The sequence below is a fragment of the Callorhinus ursinus genome, unplaced genomic scaffold (assembly GCF_003265705.2).
Source record: "Callorhinus ursinus isolate GAN/ISIS: 27379988/994484 unplaced genomic scaffold, GSC_fseal_2.0 scaffold44, whole genome shotgun sequence".
Classification (NCBI taxonomy): domain Eukaryota; kingdom Metazoa; phylum Chordata; class Mammalia; order Carnivora; family Otariidae; genus Callorhinus; species Callorhinus ursinus.
Genome location: NW_027397106.1, coordinates 4,455,027 through 4,476,801, shown reverse-complemented (window position 1 = coordinate 4,476,801; position 21,775 = coordinate 4,455,027). Strand labels below are relative to the sequence as shown.

The window sequence follows — 21,775 nt, the reverse complement described above, 5'->3', positions numbered from 1 at the left end:
TTCATTTTTTCTGTGTGGGCTCTCTGGTGCTTTCCCCTCTCCATGAGCACAGCTCCCTCCCCTTGTAGGCAGCCCTTCCTAAACTCTCCTGATGCAGCTTCTTCTCTATGTTTAGTTATGAAGTTTGTTCTGCCAGTCTTCAGATCACTCTCCAGTTTAATGACTTGGATGTGAGTGATAACTAGTTGTAAACATGTGACAGGGTAAGCTTAGGGTCCTCATACTCTGAAATCTTTCCCTTGCCTCCCCGTTTTTAGGAAATTTAAAGCTACATATGTAGTTCACTTTAAGGGGTGCCTGGCTGGCTCAGTGGGTAGAGCATGTAACTCTTGATCTTGGGGTTGTGAGTTCAAGCCCCACATAGGGTGTAGAGCTTACTTTAAAAAATAAATCAATAAAAATAAAAATAAAATAAATTTCTACTCAATAGTGCCATCAGGATATACAACTAATATTTAAAAAGTAGGATTATAAAAAAAAAGGTAGGGTTATAAATGTGTGCATCTTCAACTTTCCTAGATTATGCCAGAGTGGTTTTACAAAATAATCATACCAATTTATTCTTCTATGGCAAGGTATATCTATTGCTTCACATACCTGCCAACATGTAGTATTATTAAACTTTAAAATATTTTTGCCAATCTGGTGGGTGTGAAATGGTATCAATTATGGGTTTCATTTGAATTTCCATGATAATCAATGAACTTGATTATCTTTTTAAGTGTTTATGAAATGACTAATTCCTATTCTATGAAATGACTTTATGTCTTTTGTTAATTTTTCTGTTGGGTTATTTTTTCTTATTGATTCATAGGAATTCTTTATATATTCTGAACACTATTTTTTAATTTGTTATATGGTGTTAAATATCTTCTCTCAGTTTGTGATTTGTTTCTTCCTGTCTATAGTGTTTTGATCAATAGAAGATCTTCTTTTTATTTATTTATTTTTATTTTAAAGTTTTTTTTTAAGATATTTATTTATTTGACAGAGAGAGACAGCGAGAGAGGGAATACAAGCAGCGTGGGAGAGGGAGAAGCAGGCTTCCCGCTGAGCAGGGAGCCCGATGAGGGGCTCCATCCCAGGACCCTGGGTTCATGACCTGAGCCGAAGGCAGATGCTTAACAACTGAGCCACCCAGGCACCCCGAAGATCTCCTTTTTAATGTAGAGGAAGTCATCGGTCTTTCTCTACTCTAGAGTCATAAAAATACTCTCCCTCACATTTAAGTGTGAGATAAGGAACTATTTTTTCAATAAACTTAACCAGTTGTCCCAACATCATATATTAAGTATTATCCACTTCCCTCTCAGATACTCAGTGCCAGCTCTGTCATTTATTACATTGCTTGACAGTCTGTTTCTGAGCTCTCTGTTTCATGTCCTTATTTATCTAACCCTGTGCCAATGTTTTAATGTTTTAACTAGAATAGCTTTATAATAAATCTTTATCTCCCTTAAGAATAGTACCATACCTTGTACTTCTTTAGCATTGTCTTGGCTATTCTTGGAATTTAGCTCCTCTATTAAATTTTAGAATCACCTTGTCATGCCTCATGAGTTACCTTTCTGGGATTCTGATTGGATTTGCTGTAAATCTCTACTTTGGTTTGGGGATCATTGACATACTTGAGTCTTCCTACCCATGAACATGGTTTGTCTCACAATTTATAGTCTTTCATTATTTTTTCTTCTGTTTTTTTTTTTTTAAGTATAGTTGACACACAGTGTTATATTAGCTTCATATGTACAACATTAGTCTTTCAATAAGGTTTTGTAATTTTTTGTCAGTTTTATAATTTCTACATAAATATCTTGCACATTATTTTTTGCTATTTCTAGTTTCCTAAATGTTTGTATACCCTCAAAATTCATCTATTGAAATCATAACCCCCAATGTGAAGGTACTAGGATGTGGGGCCTTTGGTAGGTGATTAGGTCTTGAGAGTGGAGCCCTAATGAATGGGATTATAAAAAAGATTATAGAGAACTCTCTTCTTTCCACCATGTGAGGACACAGTAGAACATCAACAGTCTGCAACCTGGGAGAGGGCTGTCACAAGAACTTGACAGTTCTGGCACCCTGATCTTGGACTTCACAGCTCCAGAACTGTGAGAAATAAATTTCTCCAAAAGCAATTGTATATTCAGAGGAATTTAGAAAGTCATTATGCATGCCCAGAAAAAGATGCAGGCTGACTCCTGGCACATAGAGATAAACAAAAACAAAACAGAAAAGAAAAGAAAGGAAAAGAAAAGAAAAGAAAAACCAAACAAAAGCCAAAAACCAACCAAACAAACAAAAAACAATCCTGGGGGTGGGGGAGAAGGAGAATCTGATTTTCAGACTTACCAAATTATAAGATTCAAAAGTTCAATTTTCAATAACAACAAAAAAAATCACAAGAGATACAGAGAAATAGGAAAGTATGTTCTATTCAAAGGGAAAAAAATTATGAAAACCATCACCAAGGAAGAACAGATTGCAGTCTTCCTAGACAAAAACTTTAATAAAATAAATAAAATTATAAAATAAAATAAATTTTTAAATAAAATAAAACAACTGTCTTAAAGATACTTAAAGAGTTAAAGGAAGACATGGACAAGGTCAGGAAAATTATGTATGAACACAACAGAAATATCAGTAAAGAGATAAAAAACATAAAAAGGATACAAGAGGAAATTCTGGAGTTGAGAAGTATATCTGAAACTTGAAAGAAAGAAAGAAAGAAAGAAAGAAAGAAAGAAAGAAAGAAAGAAAGAAAGAAAGAAAGAAAAAGAAATCTCCACTAGAAGGATTCAAAAGCATTTTTAAGCATGCAGAAGAAAGAATCAGCAAACTTGAAGATAAGACAATTGAAATGATAAAATCTGAGGAACAGAAAGAAAAAAGTGAACAGAACCTGAGGGATCTGTGGGACACCATTAAGATATCAATATACACATTGTGGGAGTCCATAAAGAAGACAAGAGAAAGCGACAGATAGATTATTTAAAGAATTAATGGCTGAAAACTTCCCAAACTTAAGGAAATACATGAATCTATAAATCTAAGAAGCTCAATGAATCCACGTGGGCTAAACTCAAAGAGACCCATGCTGAGACAAATAATAAACTGTTGAAAGCCAAAGAGAAAATGTTGAAAATAGCAATAGAGACACAACACATCACATACAAAGGATTCCCATTAAGATTATTATTAGTAGAATTTTCATCAGAAACTTTGGAGACCAGAAGTCAGTGGGTTGATGTTTTCAAAGTGCTGAGAGGAAAAAAATGTCAACCAAGAATTCTATATCTGGCAAAACTGTCTTTCAAAAATAAGGAATTAAGACATTACCAGACAAACAAAAGTTGAGAAAGTACATCACCACTAGACCTGTCCTATAAAGTATGCTAAAAAGAGTCCTTCATGTTGAAATGAAAGTATTCAAAATTCTGTGGAGAAATAAAGATCTCTGATAAAGGCAAATACACAGGCAATTACAAAAGCTAGTAGTATTGTAATTTTGATTTATAACTCCATTTCTTATTTTCTACATTATTTAAAATACAAATGCAGGGGCGCCTGGGTGGCTCAGTCGTTAAGCGTCTGCCTTTGGCCTGGGTAGTGATCCCAGGGTCCTGGGATCGAGCCCCACATCCCCCTGCTCAGTGGGAAGTTTGCTTCTCCCTCTCCCACTTCCCCTGCTTGTGTTCCCTCCCTCACTGTGTCTCTGTCAAATAAATAAATAAAATCTTTTAAAAAATTATAAAATACAAATGCATAAAAAACAATTATTAGTCTGTTTGGGGGCACACAATGTACAGATGCAATTTGTGACATCAGTAACTGAAAGGAGTGGGGACAGAACAGTATGGGGCAAAGTTCTTTTATGTGATTAAAGTTAAGCTAGTATAAATTCAAACTAAGAGTGTATAACTTTACAATATTATTTGTAACCACAAAGAAAATATGTATAGAATATACACAAAAGGAAATGAGAAGGAAATCAAAACATTTCACTAAAGGGGCACATGTCTGGCTCAGTCACAAGAGTGTGTGACTCTTGGTCTTGTGGTCGTGAGTTCAAGCCCCATGTAGAGATTACTTAAAATAAATAAATAAAATAAAATAAAAACATTTCACTAAAAAAAATCATCTAAACACAAAAGATGACAATAATGCAAAAAATACGTGGGGAAAAGATATAATGCAAAGAGAAAACAAATAACAAAATGGCAAAAATTGAGTCCCTCGTTATTAGTAATAACTTTAAATTTTATGGATTAAACCATCTTATCAAAACATAACAATTGGCAGAATCGATTTTTAAAAGCTATGATTCAACTATATGCTGTTTATAAGAGACTCATTTTAAATATTTTTATTTATTTGACACAGAGAGACACAGTGAGAGAGGGAACACAAGCAGGGAGAATGAGAGAGAGAGAAGCAGGCTCCCCACTGAGCAGGGAACCTGATGTGGGGCTCGATCCCAGGACCCTGGAATCATTACCTGAGCCGAAGGCAGACGCTTAATGACTGAGCCACCCAGGCGCCCCTAAGAGACTTGCTTTAAATCCAAAGGTCCAAAGGGGTTGAAAATGAAAGAATGGGAAAAGATATTCCGTACAAATAATAACAAAAAGAGATCTGAGTGTCTATATTAAATATATCAGACCAAACAGACTTTAAATCAAAAAAGATCACAAGAGGGTCACCTGGTGGTTCAGTCAGTTAAGCGTCTGACTCTTGACTCTGGCTTAGGTCATGATCTCAGGGTGTGAGATCAAGCTCTGTGCTAGGCATGGAATCTGCTTAAGATTCTTTCTCCCTCTCCCTCTGACCCTCCCTCATCTAAAAAAATATTACAAGAGATAGTAATAATAGGTTCAATTACAAGAGATAGTAATAATAAGTTCAATACAGCAAGAAGAAACAGTTAAAAACATTTATGCACCTAAATAACAGACTGTCAAAATTTAAGAAGTGAAAACTGACAGAATTGAAGGGAGAAGCAGTTCTACAATGGTGGGAGCCTTCAATACTTCACTTTCAATAATAGAACAACTAGACAGAACATAAGTTAGGAAATAAAGGACTAAAACAACACAGTAAACCATCTAGATATAACAGATGTATACAGAACACTTCATCAAACAACAGAATACACAATTTTCTCAAGTGCATGTGGGACATTCTCCAGGAGAGACCATATGTTAGGCCATAAAACAAATCTCAATATATTAAAAAATATATCATACAAAGCAGTTTTTTCCAACCACAATGAGAAAAAGTTAGAATCCAGTCACAGAGGAAAAAAAAAACTAGAAAATTCACATGTGTGGAAATGGACACATTCTTAAGCAGTAAGTGGGTCAAAGAAAATCACAAGGAACAGAAAATACATATGGATGAAAATGAAAACATAACCTACCAAAATTTATGGGATGTATCAAAAGCAGTGCTAAAAGGGAAATTTGTAGGAAAAAATTTTCTAGGAAGTTTACATGAAAAAATATCTCAAGTCAATAACCTAACTTTACATGGTAAGGAACTAGAAAAAAATAATTAAAAACCCAAAGCTAGCAGAAGGAAGGAATTAGTAAACATTAGAGCAGACATAATAAAAGAGTAGAGAAAAACAATGAAACAAAAGTTGCTTCTTCTAAAAAAAAACAACACTGACAAACCTTTAGCTAGACTAACTAAAAAAAAAAAGAGAGAAGACTTAAATTACTAAAATTAGAAACCAACATGGGGACATTACTACTGATTCTACAGAAATAAACAGGATTATTAGAGGGTGATATGAATAGTTGTATGTCACATGCCACCCAATTGGATAGCCTAGATGAAATGGAAAGATTCCTAGAAGCACAAAACATATGAAGACTGAAATACAAAGAAATATAATATCTGAAAAGACTTCTAACTATAAAGGAAAACAAATCAGTAACAAAAAACCTTTCAGTAAAGAAAAACTCTATGCCAGATGACTTCACTAGTGGATTCTACCAAACTGGAGAGTAGATATGTCCCTGATAGGCCAGTGAAAGTGTATTGAAACTGCTTCTAGTGGTCTTATTGACAGGTATGAAGTAAAACCATTTGTCAGATCAGTAGCTACATACCAGATACCAGAGGATTTACTCAAGCAATGAAACATCTGGGATACAGCTGCAATTGGAGTTACCACTTGGTTAGTTAATTTTACAATAATCCACTTTTAGTATCCAAGATCCATCTGTCTTCTGCACAGGCCAAATAGGCAAGTTGAATGAAGAGATGATAGGAATCTACACTCTTGCATCTTTCCTTGATGGTGGGACTTATCTCTGCAATCTCTCTAGAGATGCAGTATTGCTATTGGTTTACTATTTTCTTAAGTAAAGGAAGTTCTAGTGTATACACTTGGCATTTCCCACCATAATAACCTTTACTCCACAGGTCAAGGAATCAATGTGGGGATTCTGCCAGCTGCTGACTATGTCTATTCCATCTATGCATTTCAGATCTGGTGAAATAAGGGTCTCCTTCAGAACACACACAGGAGCTTTCAGGTCATTCATGTGGTGCTTGAGCTAGAAAGTCAAATCCCTGAGCTCATCCTTTTATTCCTGCATCCAGTGACATTAGGGGCAACCAACCAGTCTCATTATATTTATTAGTTTGCCAAAAATGTTTGAAAGTATCATATACACAGTTCCCAGATTCCTGCTTCTTATAAGCAGTTGATTAGGAGTATCCAGTAGTGGTATTTTACATATCTTAATTGACAGACCATGCCAAGGACTATCAATGTTCTCTTTAATACTGGAAATGGAGTCATTCATATCTTTAAGTGTAATCAAATTAGAAAGCCAATTCTAGAAATCCTAAACCCAATTCAGAAAACTTATCCTTAAGATTCTGTTTCTCCAGAACCACTCTCTCTATACCAGAATCTGTGTTAGTAGCATTAGTCAGGTTTCTCCAGAGAAACAGAAACAATGGGATATATATGTACACAGGTAGATAAATATATATGAAGATATATTTAAAAAATACATATATATGTGTATATATATGTATATACACACATATACACACACATATATATCTCTATACTTATATATATATACACATATATGTATACAGATTTATTATAAAGAATTGGTTCAGATGATTATGGAGGCTAAGCAGTCTCACGATTTTCAGTTGCCAAGGTGGAGACTCAGTAGAGCCTATGGTATGGGTCCAGTCCAAAAGTCAGCAGGCTCAAGACTCAAAAAATGCTAATGTTTCAGTTCAAATTTGAAGGCAGGAAAAGACTGATGTCCCAGCTCAAGGAAGACAGGGAGGTAGAGCTCCCTTTTTGTTCTATTCAGGTTTTTAATTGATTGGATGAGACCCACCCACATTAGAGAAGACATTCTGCTTTACTTAGTCTGATTCAAGTGTTAATGTCATCCAGAGACATCTTCACAGACTTACTCAGAATTTTGACTAAATGGGCACACTGTAGCCCACTCAAGTTGACACATAAAATTAACTATCACAACTATCAACACAGCAACAAGCCAATACACAGAATGGAGGAAAATATTTGGAAATCATATGTCTGATAAATGGTTAATATCCAGAATATATAAAGACTTCCTAGAACTCAACAAGAACAAACCCAGTCCCAAAATGGGCAAAGGATTTGAATAGACATTTCTCCAAAGAGTATATATACATGGCCAACAACACATGAAAAATGCTCAACATCACTAGTCATTAGGGAAATGCAAATCAAAGCCACAATGAGATACTTCACACCCATTAAGATGGCTGTTATCAGAAAGGAAAAAAACATAACAAGTGCTGGTGAGGATGTGGAGAAATTGGAACCCTTGTGCACTGCTGATGGGAACGTAAAATACTGTAGCCACTACAAAAAAAGTAAGGCAGTTTCTCAAAAAATTAAAAATAGAATTACTATGTGAGCCAGAAATTCTACTCCTCTAAGTATACAAAGAATTTAAAGCAGGGACTTGAACAGATATATTGTACTCCTATGTTTACAGCAGCATTACTCATAACAGGAGAGGTGAAAGTAGCCAAAATGTCCACTGATGAATGAATGGATAAACAAAATATGATTGATATACAATGGAATATTATTTAGCCTTCAAAAGAAAGGAAATTCTGATACATACTACAACATAAATGAGCTTTGAAGACACGTTAAGTGAAATACATCAGGCACAAAAGAACAAATATTTTATGATCCCACTTATATAAGGTATCTAGAGTAGGCAAATTCATAGAGACAGAAAATAGGAGGGTAGTTTCCAAAGTTTGGGGGAAATGAGTGGTTATTGTTTAATGGGTCAGAGTTTCTGTTTGGGTTGATGAAAATTTCTGAAAATATATAGTGTTAATGTTTACACAGCATTGTAAATATACTTAATGCCACTGAATTGTATAATTCAAAATAGTTAAAAATCATAACTTTTATGTTATGTATATTTTACCACAATAAAAAATTGAAAAATAGGTAACTCCCTATTTAAAACAATAATTGAGGGTGCCTGGGTGGCTCAGTTGGTTAAGCGACTGCCTTCGGCTCAGGTCATGATCCTGGAGTCCCGGGATCGAGTCCCGCTTCAGTCTCCCTGCTCGGCAGGGAGTCTGCTTCTCCCTCTGACCCTCCCCCCTCTCATGTGCTCTTTCTCTCTCATTCTTTCTCTCAAATAAATAAAGAAAATCTTTAAAAAAAAACAATAATTGAAATGTAATAAATATTTATAACATATGTATTATATGAAGTATGATATGAATACCACAAAGGCCAGGAAAGGGAAAAAGGTAGAATATTGCTGTAAGGCTCATACACTATTCAAAAGTGGTAGGATACCACTTGAAGGTAAATGGTGATAAATATGTATACTATAAACCCTAAAGCAACCACTAAAAAGGTGAAACAGTGTTATAGCTAAGAAGCTGATATAAGAGGGTACCTGGGTGGCTCAGTGGTTAAGCATCTGCCTTCGGCTCAGGTCATGATCCCAGGGTCCTGGGATCAAGCCCCACATCAGGCTCCCTGCTCCGAGGGAAGCCTGCTTCTCCCTCTCCCACTCCCCCTGCTTGTGTTCCCTCTCTTGTTGTGTCTCTCTCTGTCAAATAAATAAATAAAATCTTTAAAAAAAATTTAAAAATAGAAGCTGATATAAGAAATAAAATGGAATCATAATAATACATTCAATCTAAAAAAGTCAGAAAAAATAAAAAGGCAACAAAAAAACACATGGAACAAACAGAAAACAAATAGCAAGGTGGCAAATTTAAACTTAACCATATCAATAATTATATTAAAAATAAATGGTCTAAACATTCTATTAAAAGGAAGAGACTGTCAGTTTGGATTAAAAAAGAAACCCAATTAAATGCTTTTCTATAAGAAACCCACTTTAAATATAATAACCCAAATATGTTTAAAGTAAAAGAACAGAGAAAGTACAAAGTTGGTAACACTCATCAAAAGAAAGCTAGAGTGGCTATATTAGTAACAAACAAAAGTAGATTACAGAGAAAAGAATATTACTAGAGATAAATAAGGTCATTTCATAATGGTAACGTGGACAATTCATTGAGAAGGCATAGCAATTCCCTATGTTTTGGCATCTAAAACAGAGCTTCAGGGGCGCCTGGGTGGCTCAGATGGTTGGGTGTCTGCCTTTGGCTCAGATCATGATCTCCAGGTCCTGGGATCCAGCCTGACATTGGGCTCCCAGCTGGCTCAGTGGAGAGCCTGCTTCTCCCTCTCCCTCTGCCTCTCCCCCTGCTTGTGTGTTCTCTCTGTCTCTCTCTCTCAAATGAATAAACAAAATCTTTAAAATAGAGCTTCAAATTACATGAAAAACCTCTGACAGAACTATCAGAAGGACTAGACAAATTTGCAATTATAGTTAAATATTGCTATACCCCTCTTTTGATAATTGATAAAGTTGAGAAGAAAAATGGAAGACTTGCACAATACTATCAACCAACTTGATGTAATCATTACTTATAGAGTACACCACTCAAGAACAGAATACAAATTGTATTCAATGCATACATGACAATTATTAATATAGACCAATATAGAAAAAAATCTCCAAATATTTGGAAAATAAACACCACTCTAAATAATCCATGTGTCGGGGCGCCTGGGTGGCTCAGTCGTTAAGTGTCTGCTTTTGTCTCAGGTCATGATTCCAGGGTCTTGGGATCGAGCCCCGCATCGGGCTCCCTGCTCGGCGGGAAGCCTGCTTCTCCCTTTCCCACTCCCCCTGCTTGTGTTCCCTCTCTTGCTGTGTCTCTCTCTGTCAAGTAAAAATATATATATATTAAAATAAATAAATAATCCATGGGTCAAAGAAAAAAGTCAAAAGAGAAATTAGAAAGTATATAAAACTGGGGTGCCTGGGTGGCTCAGTCATTACGTGTCTGCCTTCCGCTCAGGTCATGGTCCCAGGGTCCTGGGATCGAGCCCCGCGTGGGGCTCCCTGCTCTGCGGGAAGCCTGCTTCTCCCTCTCCCACTCCCCCTGCTTCTGTTCTCTCTTGCTGTCTCTCTCTCTCTCTCTCTGTCAAATAAATAAATAAAAATCTTAAAAAAAAAGAAAGTATATAAAACTGAATGAAAATGAAAACACAGCATTTTCATTTGACAAGGGAGATATATATTGAAAAAAACCACTTCTTACAAAAGAAAAAAGTTCTCAAATCAATGACCTCAGCTTCTACCTTAAGAAACTGAGGGAAAAAAGAGTAAATTATATCCAAAGTAAATAGCGTAAATGAAATAATAAAGGTCAGTGTGGAAATCAGTAAAATAGAAAACAGAATTAAAGAAAATCTGTGAAATCAAAAGTTAGTTCTTTGGGGCTCAGTCAGTAGAGCATGTGACTCCTGATTTGGGGGCTGTGAGGTCAAGCCCCATCTTAGGTGTAGAGATTACTTAATAAAATCTTTAGGGGCACCTGGGTGGCTTAGTCAGTTGAGCGGCTGACTCTTGATTTTGGCTCAAGTCATGATCTCAGGGTCCTGGTGGGATCAAGCCCTGCATCAGGCTCTGCACTCAGCTGGGAGTCTGCTTGAAGATTCTTTCTCCCTCTGCCCCTCCCCTTGCTCGCTTGCTCTCTAAAATAAATAAATAAATCTTTAAAAAAGTAAAATTTTTTTTTTAAGATTTTATTTATTTATTTAAGAGAAAGGGAGAGCGAGCATGAGTTGAGGGCAGAGGCAGAGGGAGAAGCAGACCCCCGGTGAGCAGGTAGCCTGATACCAGGCTCGATCCCAGGACCCTAAGAGGCAGACATATACCGACTGAGCCACCCAGTTGGCCCCCAAAAGTAAAATCTTAAAAAAAAATTGGTTCTTTGAAAATAACAATAAAACTGATAAAAGAGGCAGTTTGATTCCCCTTTTCATATCTGTGTGCATTTCAAATTAATTTTGGGGGGGAGGGAGGAAAATAAATAAACTTCCTTTTTAATTTATTGAGTAGTCAAGGAACTCCAGTATAAAGTTGAATAGAAGTGATTAGATAGATTGCTGTCTTTATAGAAAATCCCAAAGAAAGTATGAAAAAAATCTATGAGGACTAATAATAGATTTTATTATACAAGATGAACACACAAAAATCTATTGTATTTCTATATATTAGTTGTGAACAATTGAGAATGGAAATTAAAAGCAATACTATTCATAATAGTAAAAAAATATGAAATATTTAGGGACAAATCTAATAAAAGATATGCAAGGCCTAGCATTTCTGAGAAAGAATTAGACCTAAATAAAAACAGACATATGCTGTTTTCACAGGTCAGAAGACTCAAAATTAAGTTCTCAATTCTCCCCAAATTGATCTATACCAGCAGGCTTTTTCCCCTAGTAGAATTTGACAGACTGATTCTAAGTTTTATATGGAAATGCAAAGGGAGAAAGCAGTGTGGATATAGACAGTTTTTAGGTTATGAGTGTTTGAGTGTGTCACACCAGAGAAAGAAGCCCAAGAAGAGGAAATGAGGGAAAAAGGAAGATGTGAGAGAAGTTGGGCATAGTTGAAAAAGAACAAAGTTGGAGAACTAAAAGTTTATGATTTCAAGAATTATCATAAAACCTCAGTAATAAAAAAAAGACCAAAAACCCTCAGTAATCAAGACATTGTAGTATCAGCATAAACATAGATAAATAGATCAAGAGAACAGACTAGAGAGTCCATAAATTCATACATATATGGTTAATTAATTTTCAATAATGGTACAATGCAACGCGATGGAGAAGGGATAGTCTTTTCAACAAATGGATTTAGAATAATTGTCTAAAAAAACCCCACAATATCTCAATCAATATCTGATATAATATACAAAGATTAAGACAAAATGAACCATAGACCTAAATGTAAAATTCCTAGAAGAATACATAGGAGAAAATGTTTGTGACCTTGGGTTAGTGAAAGTTTGCTTTGAAAGAAAGAAAACATTGATAAATTGGACTAAGGAGTTTTGTTCTTTGAAAGACACAATTAGTAGAAAAAGACAAGCCATAGAATGGGAAAAAATATTTGCAAATCGCTTATCTGATAAAAGTTGCAATCAAAATACATAAAAATACTCAAAACTCAATAATAAGAACCTAGACTAATAAGCTTTTAAAATATGGTCAAAATATTTGAACTCCAAAGAAGACATACCGAGTGCAAATAAACTTGTGGAAAGTTGCTCAAAATCATTAGTCATTATGAAACTGCAAATTAAAACCACAATGAGATACTATTGTATACCTTTTGGAATGGTTAAAATTAAAAAGACCGACAACATCAAGTGTTGATAAAGATATGGAGCAATTGCAAATCTCATATATGGCTTGTGGGAATATAAAATAGTATAACCACTTTTTAAAAAGTTTAATTTAACTAAATTCCAGTTAGTTAACATACAGTATAATATTATTTTCAGGTGTACAATATTGTCATTCCACACTTCCACAAAACACCCGGTGCTCCTCACAAGTGCACTCCTTATTCCCTTTCTCTATTTAACCCATCCTCCCACCCACCTCCCCTCTGGTAACCATCAGTTTGTTCTCTATAGTTAAGAGTCAGTTACTTGTTTGCCTCTCTTCCCCACTCCCAGCCATGTTCATTTGTTTTGTTTCTTAAATTCCACGTATGAGTGAAATCAAATGGTATTTGTCTTTCTCCGACTGATTTATATCCCTTAGCACACTACTCTCTAGCTCCAGCCACATTGTTACAAATACAAGATTTCATTCTTTTTTATGGCTGAGTAATATTCCATTGTATGTGTATACCACATCTTCTTTATCCATTCATCAGTTGATGGACATTTGGACTCTTTCCATAAATTCCAACAATTTGGCTATTGTTGATAATGCTGCTATAAATATAGGGGTGCATGTATCCCTTCAAATCAGTATTTTTGTATCCTTTGGATAAATACCTAGTAGTGCAGTTGCTGGGTCATAGGATAGTTCAATTTTTAACTTTTTGAGGAACCTCCATACTATTTTCCAGAGTGGCTGCACCAGCTTGCATTCCCACCAACAGTGTAAGAGTTTTCCTCTTTCTCAGCAACCTTGCCAACACCTGTTATTTCCTGTGTTCCTTCTTAATTTTAGCCATTCTGACAGGTGTGAGGTGATATCTCATTGTAGTTTTGATTTGTATTTCCCTGATAATGGTATTGGCACAAAAATAGACACATAGTTCAATGGAACAAAATAGAAAACCCAGAAATGAACCCACAACTATATGGTCAATTAATCTTCGACAAAGCAGGAAAGAATATCCAATAGAGAAAAGATAGTCTCTTCAAATAAATGGTGTTGGGAAAACTGGACAGCAACATGCAAAAGAATGAAACTGGATCCCTTTCATATACCATATACAAAAATAAATTAAAAATGGATGAAAGACCTCAATGTGAGACAGGAATCCATTAAAATCCTAGAGGAGAACACAGGTAGTAACCTCTTTGACATAAGTCTCCTGAGCTAAGGGAAACAAAAGCAAAAATAAGGTATTGGGACTTTATCAAAATAAAAAGCTTTTTTTAAAGACTTTATTTATTCATTTGACAGAGAGACAGCAAGAGAGGGAACACAAGCAGGGGGAGTGGGAGAGGGAGAAGCAGGCTTTCCGCCGAGCAGGGAGCCCGATGCGGAGCTTGATCCCAGGACCCGGGATCATGACCTGAGCCGAAGGCAGACACTTAAGGACTGAGCCACCTAGGCGCCCCAAAATAAAAAGCTCTGCACAGCAAAGGAAACAATCAAAAAAACTAAAAGGCAACCTACAGAATGGGAGAAGATCTTTGCAAATGACATCTGATAAAAGATTAGTATCCAAAATATATAAATAACTTATAAAACTCAACACCCTCCAAAAAATAATCCAGTTTAAAAATGGGCAGAAGACCTGAATATACATTTTTCCAAAGAAGACATCCAGATGGCCAACAGATTATAACCACTTTTTAAAAGTTTGGTAGTTTTGTTTTTTTTTAAAGATTTTATTTATTTGACAGAGAGAGACACAGCGAGAGAGGGAACACAAGCAGGGGGAGTGGGAGAGAGAGAAGCAGGCTTTCCGCTGAGCAGGGAGCCCGATGTGGGGCTCAATCCCAGGACCCTGGGATCATGACCTGAGCCGAAGGCAGATGCTTAACGACTGAGCCACGCAGGCGCCCCAAAAGTTTGGTAGTTTTTTAAAAATTGAACATTTATATACCATGTGACCCAGCCATTCCAACCTAAGTATTTATCCCAAAGAAGTGTTTATATAAATACGTCTATAAAATAAGTCATGAATAAATATACAAATATTCATAGCCAATTTAATTTTGGGGGGCAGAGGGTGAGGGAGTAAGAATCTTTTTTTAAAGATTTTATTTATTTGAAAGTAGATGCTGTATGATTCCACTTATATAGAATTATTTTAAAATGCAAAATAATCTATAGAGACAGAAAAAGCAGATTGGCAGTTGCCTAGAGATTGGGGTGGGGGGTAGGGAAGGGCATGTGGGAGGAATTGTAACTAAGCATAAGGAAACTTTTTGGGGTGATGGGTAAGTTCATTATGTTGATTGCAATGAGGTTTTCACAGGTGTTTATATATATCAAAACTTGTATGCTTAAAAACATATACAGCTTATTATGTGTCAGTTATACCTCAATAAAGGTGTTAAAAGCAAACACCAGGTTATTGTTGTTAGTTGTGGGGAATTGGAGCAGGAGTAAGTTTATTTGGAGAATGAGAAAGTACAAATATTTAGCACTCCTTAAACATAGGAAAAAACTTACTTGAATTAATTTCTTTTAACCTGACTGATTTTGTTGTATTCTGAGAGAACAGAACGCAGTATACCCTTAATTGTTTGGAGTTTATTGGATTGTTGTATTATTCAAGCTTCTGTTCATTGTCCTCGGGTTTCTATTGGCCAATAAATCCCCCTTCCGGAGCTGGAATTCAAACCAAACTATATTTCTTCATGTTAAAGCTATTTGATAAAAGTTTAGTTGAGAACAAATGAAAACTATTGACTGAAATTAGATATCAATATTAGCTATAGATTTTTATTTTTCTTTCTATCCCAATCACTCAATAGCACATGTGATTTATTTCTTAAAAGGCTTATTTAATTCTGATAGGAAAGTAAAAGGGACTAAATTGGAGGAAGTTATCCACAGAGTTAGGTGAAATTGTCATTTGAAATTAAAGTTACCTCAAACACAGTCAAAGATCATGAAAATAAAATGAGTTCAAAAAATGTAGCTTATCATTGAAGGTTAAAAAACAGTTGTAATCTGTAAACTTCTCATTGACGACCTACCTCTCTGGCTCGATAAAACTGTGCTTGCTCAATCCTAGAGATGACATTCTGTACTGCAAATGGGATCTCCAGCTGAGGGACCCCTGATTTATAAAGGGCTTTTCTGGACATGAGGGTGGAATCTTCAATTTCTTTTTCTGATTCAGATTCGCTGTCTATCCCACTTGGCATTTTGATAAATACTTTGAAAAGTTGAGTGATTTTCTTTTATTTCTTCTTTTTTTACGGAATATAGGCAAATGCTAATAAAGGTGTCCACAAGCAAGCTAGAAGAGGTCTTTCTGCTCCCAGAGGTTGTGGTTTACCCTAATTTGTTGCTAACCATGGTATTGCAGTCCTGGTGATGTCATAGTAGATCCATTGTGACATCAGTGACTCAAACATCTCTAGAGTGCTTACTATATGCAGAGAACCCAGGCATTCCATCTATATGCTGTGATGGTAGGGGGGCGGGAGGGTAGGAAATAGACAACAGGAACGCTAAAAGAAATAGAAGATATAGCCTTGCTTAAATAAGCTTATAATCTAGGTGTTAGAATTCAAGATCCAGTATATCAAATGTAACTCCTGATTCTTCTCTCTTCCTGAGGTTTTGCTTAAGAATTTTTAAACCTGTAATTGACTAGTTGTGTTACAAGGTCCTCAGCTGCCCCTCAACTTGTCCTAGACATGCAATAATTTGGAAACTATTATTTGGATGAAGATCACACTCTTTGCACTGCCTAGTTATTCATTTTTCCAAGGAACGTGACTGAAGAAGGTTTTGAAATTCCATAGCTGGCTGGAGAAATTGAAGGGAAAACTGGACGCTGCTTTGTTACTGAGAGGAGTACTCTGGGCAGCTACTTTGATTGCAGAGGAGGTGAAAGGATTTAAGACACTGGAGCAATTAAGGGACAGGGTAGTTTTGTTAGCTGTGTAGCATTTTTATTTATTAAAAAATATGAAACAGTACAGAAAGTAATATAACAGCCATGTGCCTATTACATAGAATGAACAAATATTAACATTTTGTCATATTTGCTTCAGAAATTTTTAAGATTTTTAAAAAAATTTATTCATTTGAGAGAGAGCATGCGCGAGAGCATGAGCACGAGCAGAGGGAAGGGTCAGAGGGAGAGGGAGGAACAGACTCCCTACTGAGCAGGGAAGCCCCATGCAGGGCTCAATCTCAGGACCCCGAGATGATGACCTGAGCCAAAGGCAGCGGCTTAACTGACTGAGCCATCCAGGCGCCCCTGCTTCAGAAATTTTTAAATAAAATAAAGCATTAGAGAGAAAGTTGGAGTCCCTTTTGGTGTTCTCCCTAGACTCCTTCCTTCTCCTCTGTCCCTTTACAGAGACAATGACAGTCATGAATTTGATGTATTTATGTCTAGTCTCTGTTTATACAGTTTTACTACAGGTGCATGTATTCACAAACTACATAATATCATCTTTTAGGTTTTTGACTTTATACAACTTCCTATGTTGAGTTCTTATTGTAAACTTAGTCCTATGTTGAGTCCTTGCTGTACACTTGTGAAGTTAAACAATTTATGTATTTGAGTCCTTCAGAGAATGGGAGACAGGGGAACATAAAGTAGTTGTCTTTTAAGAAATGAATCAATATAGAGAGAGCAAATTAAATATTCGCCCTTCTAATATCCCATTGTCTAAATTAACCCCTCCTCTGTGTTCCCAAAACACTTTGTAAACTTTCTATTATAGTACTTTTCTCATTGGAATGTAACTATTATTTGTCTCTGTCCATTAGTTGGTGAACTTCTCAAAACCAGAGGCTGTGTTTTAGGGGTTTTGTTTGTTTTAAACCTTTGACATATTCTTCCTCAGTTCCTCCTCAGAAATCTTCTAAAATTTGGATATTCATTATCGTTTCAGACTCAATTCCTATGGAAACTTAGTTCTAAGCCCCAGAATACTTTCTTTTATTGTTAATTGCGTCCCCTCACACCCAGTCACAAAAATTACTCCCTCCTTTTCTACAAATCACAATTAAGTCCATTCAAGGAAGTTAAAAATGTTTTCTGAAAGGACCACAATTAAGAATTATTTTGGTAAATGTTAAGTTTGATTAAAATATCCATCATTATCCAGCATTTCTTGAACTTATCAATTAATCTGTTTAAGTACTTTGTTGATAATATTAGATTGTGAGATGCTTAAATCACTTTCTCTTGATTTTTTTTTTACATTGCTTATCCCAGTAGGCATTCACAAAACAGTCTGCATGCTTGTCAAATAAACTAATTTAGCATTATTGTGCTCTCTCCCTCTCTCATATTTTTTATGCAGCATGGGATTCATCAGCAACTGGAAATGAAGGCTTTTTAAAGCAAAATTTAAAAGCTCCCTCCTTACCTTTCAATTTGGCAAGCATTTGTCAAGTGATACTACAACTATGTGGCCACCATTATCTTAGAATGTGAAGAATATACTATAGGGCACCAGTGAAGAAACTAAAAAACGAAAAAAAAAAGAAAATAATTTAAGATAGACTATTCAAGTGCTAATAAGGGACATGAAGAAGAAATCTGTGGGGAGCAGTGTCTTTGGGAAAACCCTATGGAGAGAGAAGGTTGATTGACAAATGAAGGCATTCCAGATAGTGAAGAGACCTTGAACCATGGCTTTGGAGGTGAGTGTTGAGTTTTGTCTTTCAGGGGAAAGGTGAGGAGACTGGTTTAACTGAGATGAAGTAATGTTGTCTACTGTAGATCAGATTAGGGAGAGGATGGAACACAAATATCAGGAATTTGATGGAGAAATTAATTTGATATTCAAGTAAAATGAGTAGATTCATTAGAGATAAAGTAAGGGAGATTACATGGGATCAGAATGGTAAGGTCTTGAAAGCAAGAAACAGTTTGGTGAAAATGAAACCTTTAATTTAGAAAGATTTTTGAAATAATAGAATGGTAAAAATCAGTGGAAAAGATCAAGACATAATTATTTCAAAAGATAAGTGTCTGAACTAGGATATAGCAGTGGGACTGATAGGGAAGGATAAAGCTTACTAGGTATTGCTGAAGATAATAAGGAATTTGGATCATCTAACAGAAAAGTATAAAGACCATTTTTAAAATTTTGTTTTTATTGTACTTCATTTGAAGTGACAGTGACAACATCAACGATGAGGCTAACCATATTAAGTAGCTTAGATGTGGGTCCCGGATTTAAGTGAACACAGGGCAAAGTTCTTTAAAGGCGTTTTAAAGGGAAACCCGCACTTCTAGAGAGCTCCTTCAACTGTAAAATGAGGATAATATGTATTGCATGCGGTTTTTAAAAGATTAATTCTCATAAAATACTTAGAATAATGCCAGGCACATAGTAAGCATTCAATATACAGCAGCTGCTATTAATATATTTACTATAACTGCTACTCGCTTTTTTTCTTCTCTACTTTTCTTCTCCGAGCCGCCAAATTTTCGGAAGGATTGGGCGTCTGTCCAGTACACTTCACACAAGCTCGGCTTTTCATCAGATCTAGATTTTGAACTATGAAAACTGCGTAATTATAGCAGTGGTAGCCCGCCGTTTATCGAGGGATAAAATGCGTCAATAAGATTTTTACACACCCCCGTAGTACAGAATGGTGCTTTCCTCTGATAGGTTCCCTCCTCCCCCCAGGACCGATGATAGTACCTTCCATGCTGCCGCTGGAAAAGGTAGCGCAAAAGTTGAGCGCGCCGAGAGGTTTCTCTTCTCCCGGAAGCAATTGTTCTCTAGAACCGGAAGCAGTTGCTCTTTCAAGGGAGGTGGGACTGGGCGGGTCAGGCCGCAGCGGCTGACGGCGGGGGTGGAGCCGGGTCCACTGCCGGGTGGAGGGGCCAGGCGAGTGTCCTTATCCTAGCAATTGGGGCTCGGGCCTGTAAGCCCGTTGGAGTCGCGGCGGCGAGAACGATTGGGCTGAGCGGAGGAAGACATGTTGCTCTTCGTGGAGGTGAGTGGACTTGGTAATGTCGTCCTGCTGTGAGAAGAGCAGGAGTGGAGGCGCCGGCCGGTCCCACCGCCATGTGACTTTCCAGGCCGTACACGCCGCGGAACCGGCAGATAGGCTGACACAGCACCTGGGCCGTGCAGGCCCGCGGCTCCACTGTGCGCTCTCACAATACTTTAGGAACCTGTGGGAAGTGAGGGCCGTAGTGGGGGAGAATTGAAGGTGGAGAATCCAGGCTTGTCTGGTGTGAGGTGCGAATCAGAGGAAGGGGAAAGTGTCCCATATGGTCATCCTAGAGGAGGAACACAGGCGGGGGGGGGGGACCGGGCGGGGGCGGGGGGAGCAGGGCGGGGGCGGAGTCTGCAGAGAAAAGGGTAATCAGGTGGGCGCGTTGGGCGGGGGGGCTGGTGGAGGAGCGAGGTCTCGCGGGGCCCTCTGGGAAGCAAGCAACATGTGGGGCCGCGGAGGAAGGAAGGTGAAATTCTGTTTAAGTGTGTTGAAGAGAAAGTTGAAAGCTGCTTTTTAGCAACCCCCACCAAATTTTGTTTGGTCCCCGTCCCTAAGTCTCTGGAACGTTCTGTGGGTGGAAAGCGAATTACTGTGAACGGAGGAGACGCCAATAGGCTTTGGAAGCCTTGAAAGGCACCACTTTGACCTTTTGTAAAAGTTACTCAGGCAGTGGCTCCGTGATGAGGGTTTGGCTTTATGGACGGATAAAAGCCCTTATACGAGGAAAATTCCAAGAATGAGAGAAACCTAGTCTGAGGAAAGCCGGGTTGTTTTTTGTTTTTTTAATATTACTTAACAGTAGAAGTACTTTTATTTTAACTGGAACGTGTGCTGCTGGCCTATTTTAATTTTAAAGGTAGTGGATATCTACCTTACACAAATACGAGGTTTAGTTTCTCTTATTTGTTTCTCTTGTGTGCAGTGAGCATCAGCTGACTGCCTGGCTAATGCTTTTAGTAGATTCCAGATCATATTGTTCTTGAATTGTGAAAACGTCAAACCAGCAAAGCTGCAACTTCGCAACTTGGCACTTGTTAACTATGCCCATAAAAAGAATCTTTTCAATGAGGGAAGGAATTTACAGGTTGTATAATGGATCGAGAAGCCAGGACCAGTCTATGGCAGGTTTTTTTTTCCCCCTCTCTCTAGGAGGGAGGGATGTATTTTACTCCGTAATACTCCGGCATAAAGTAAATACTGCTTTAATTTTTTTTTAATCTAACCGACAGTGTGTAGCTGATAAATTTGAGATCTTTAAATTGGGTTTTAAAGAAACCTAGCTACCTTAGAGTATGTCCGACATTGGTAATAAATATTCATTGGAACATTGCCAAGTGAATCATGAAAAGATTTGAGATTACTGACCCCATTCTGTTTACCGTTTTTTATCCTCGTTGTAGGTTTTTTTCGGCAGGATAAGAAATCAGATATGATTTTAAACAGTGCCAGTTTGTATTAGGAACGTTATGCCATGCACGTGCTTCATATTTTAAGTGTGATGTGTTTTGCTGGGCAAGAGGATGCGAAGTTTTATTCATATTAACATGAATTCCAAAATATACTTTTGAGTTCCAAATTGATTCCTTTGGCTTTGTTAAAATGTGAACTTTAATAATCGCTCCGTTTATTGAGTGTTTAAGCTAGATCCTCTCTTGTTTCTAAAACAACATTGCAGTGTTTTACAGATGAGAAAAACTGAGGTGGAGAGGTTAACTTAGAAGTAAAGTAGTGGAATTGGTATTTAGATATAGGTCATTCTAGTGCCAAATCATGGCTTTTATTAAACTGTTAATATTTCCACTAATCATTTTCTTTGTGAATCAGTATGTGGTTTTTAACTTTTCTCCTATAATGAGTTACTGAAAATTAACAATGTCACTAAACATTTGGGGCTGAATATATGGTATTAAAATCAGTTAAAAAAAAAAGTAACACACTGGTTATGTGGCATTTTGTTAGCTAATATTTGATCCTTAG

At 36.8% G+C, this 21,775-nt stretch overlaps 2 protein-coding genes across 7 annotated transcripts in view; one reads left to right on the top strand and one right to left on the bottom strand.

Annotated features, from left to right (window-relative positions):
- FAM186A (family with sequence similarity 186 member A) overlaps positions 1–16,272 on the bottom strand; it is a 63,870-nt gene extending 47,598 nt beyond the window's left edge. The window contains exons 1-2 of the mRNA XM_073881865.1: positions 16,246–16,272; positions 15,847–16,050 (exon numbers count right to left, since the gene is read on the bottom strand). Of these exons, the coding sequence (XP_073737966.1) occupies positions 15,847–16,050; positions 16,246–16,272 (231 nt within the window). The remainder of the gene's footprint in view (positions 1–15,846; positions 16,051–16,245) is intronic.
- Positions 16,273–18,346: 2,074 nt separating this feature from the next.
- Positions 18,347–21,775, top strand: part of LARP4 (La ribonucleoprotein 4) — a 71,640-nt gene continuing 68,211 nt past the window's right edge. For 3 of the 6 annotated variants that reach the window (XM_025883015.2, XM_073881998.1, XM_025883014.2), the window contains exon 1: positions 19,633–19,792. In XM_025883015.2, the coding sequence (XP_025738800.1) occupies positions 19,775–19,792 (18 nt within the window). In that variant the 5' untranslated portion in view covers positions 19,633–19,774. Of the gene's footprint in view, positions 18,485–19,632; positions 19,793–21,775 lie in introns of those variants that run through there. The other 3 variants (XM_025883016.2, XM_073881997.1, XM_025883018.2) reach the window with 3 other exon arrangements.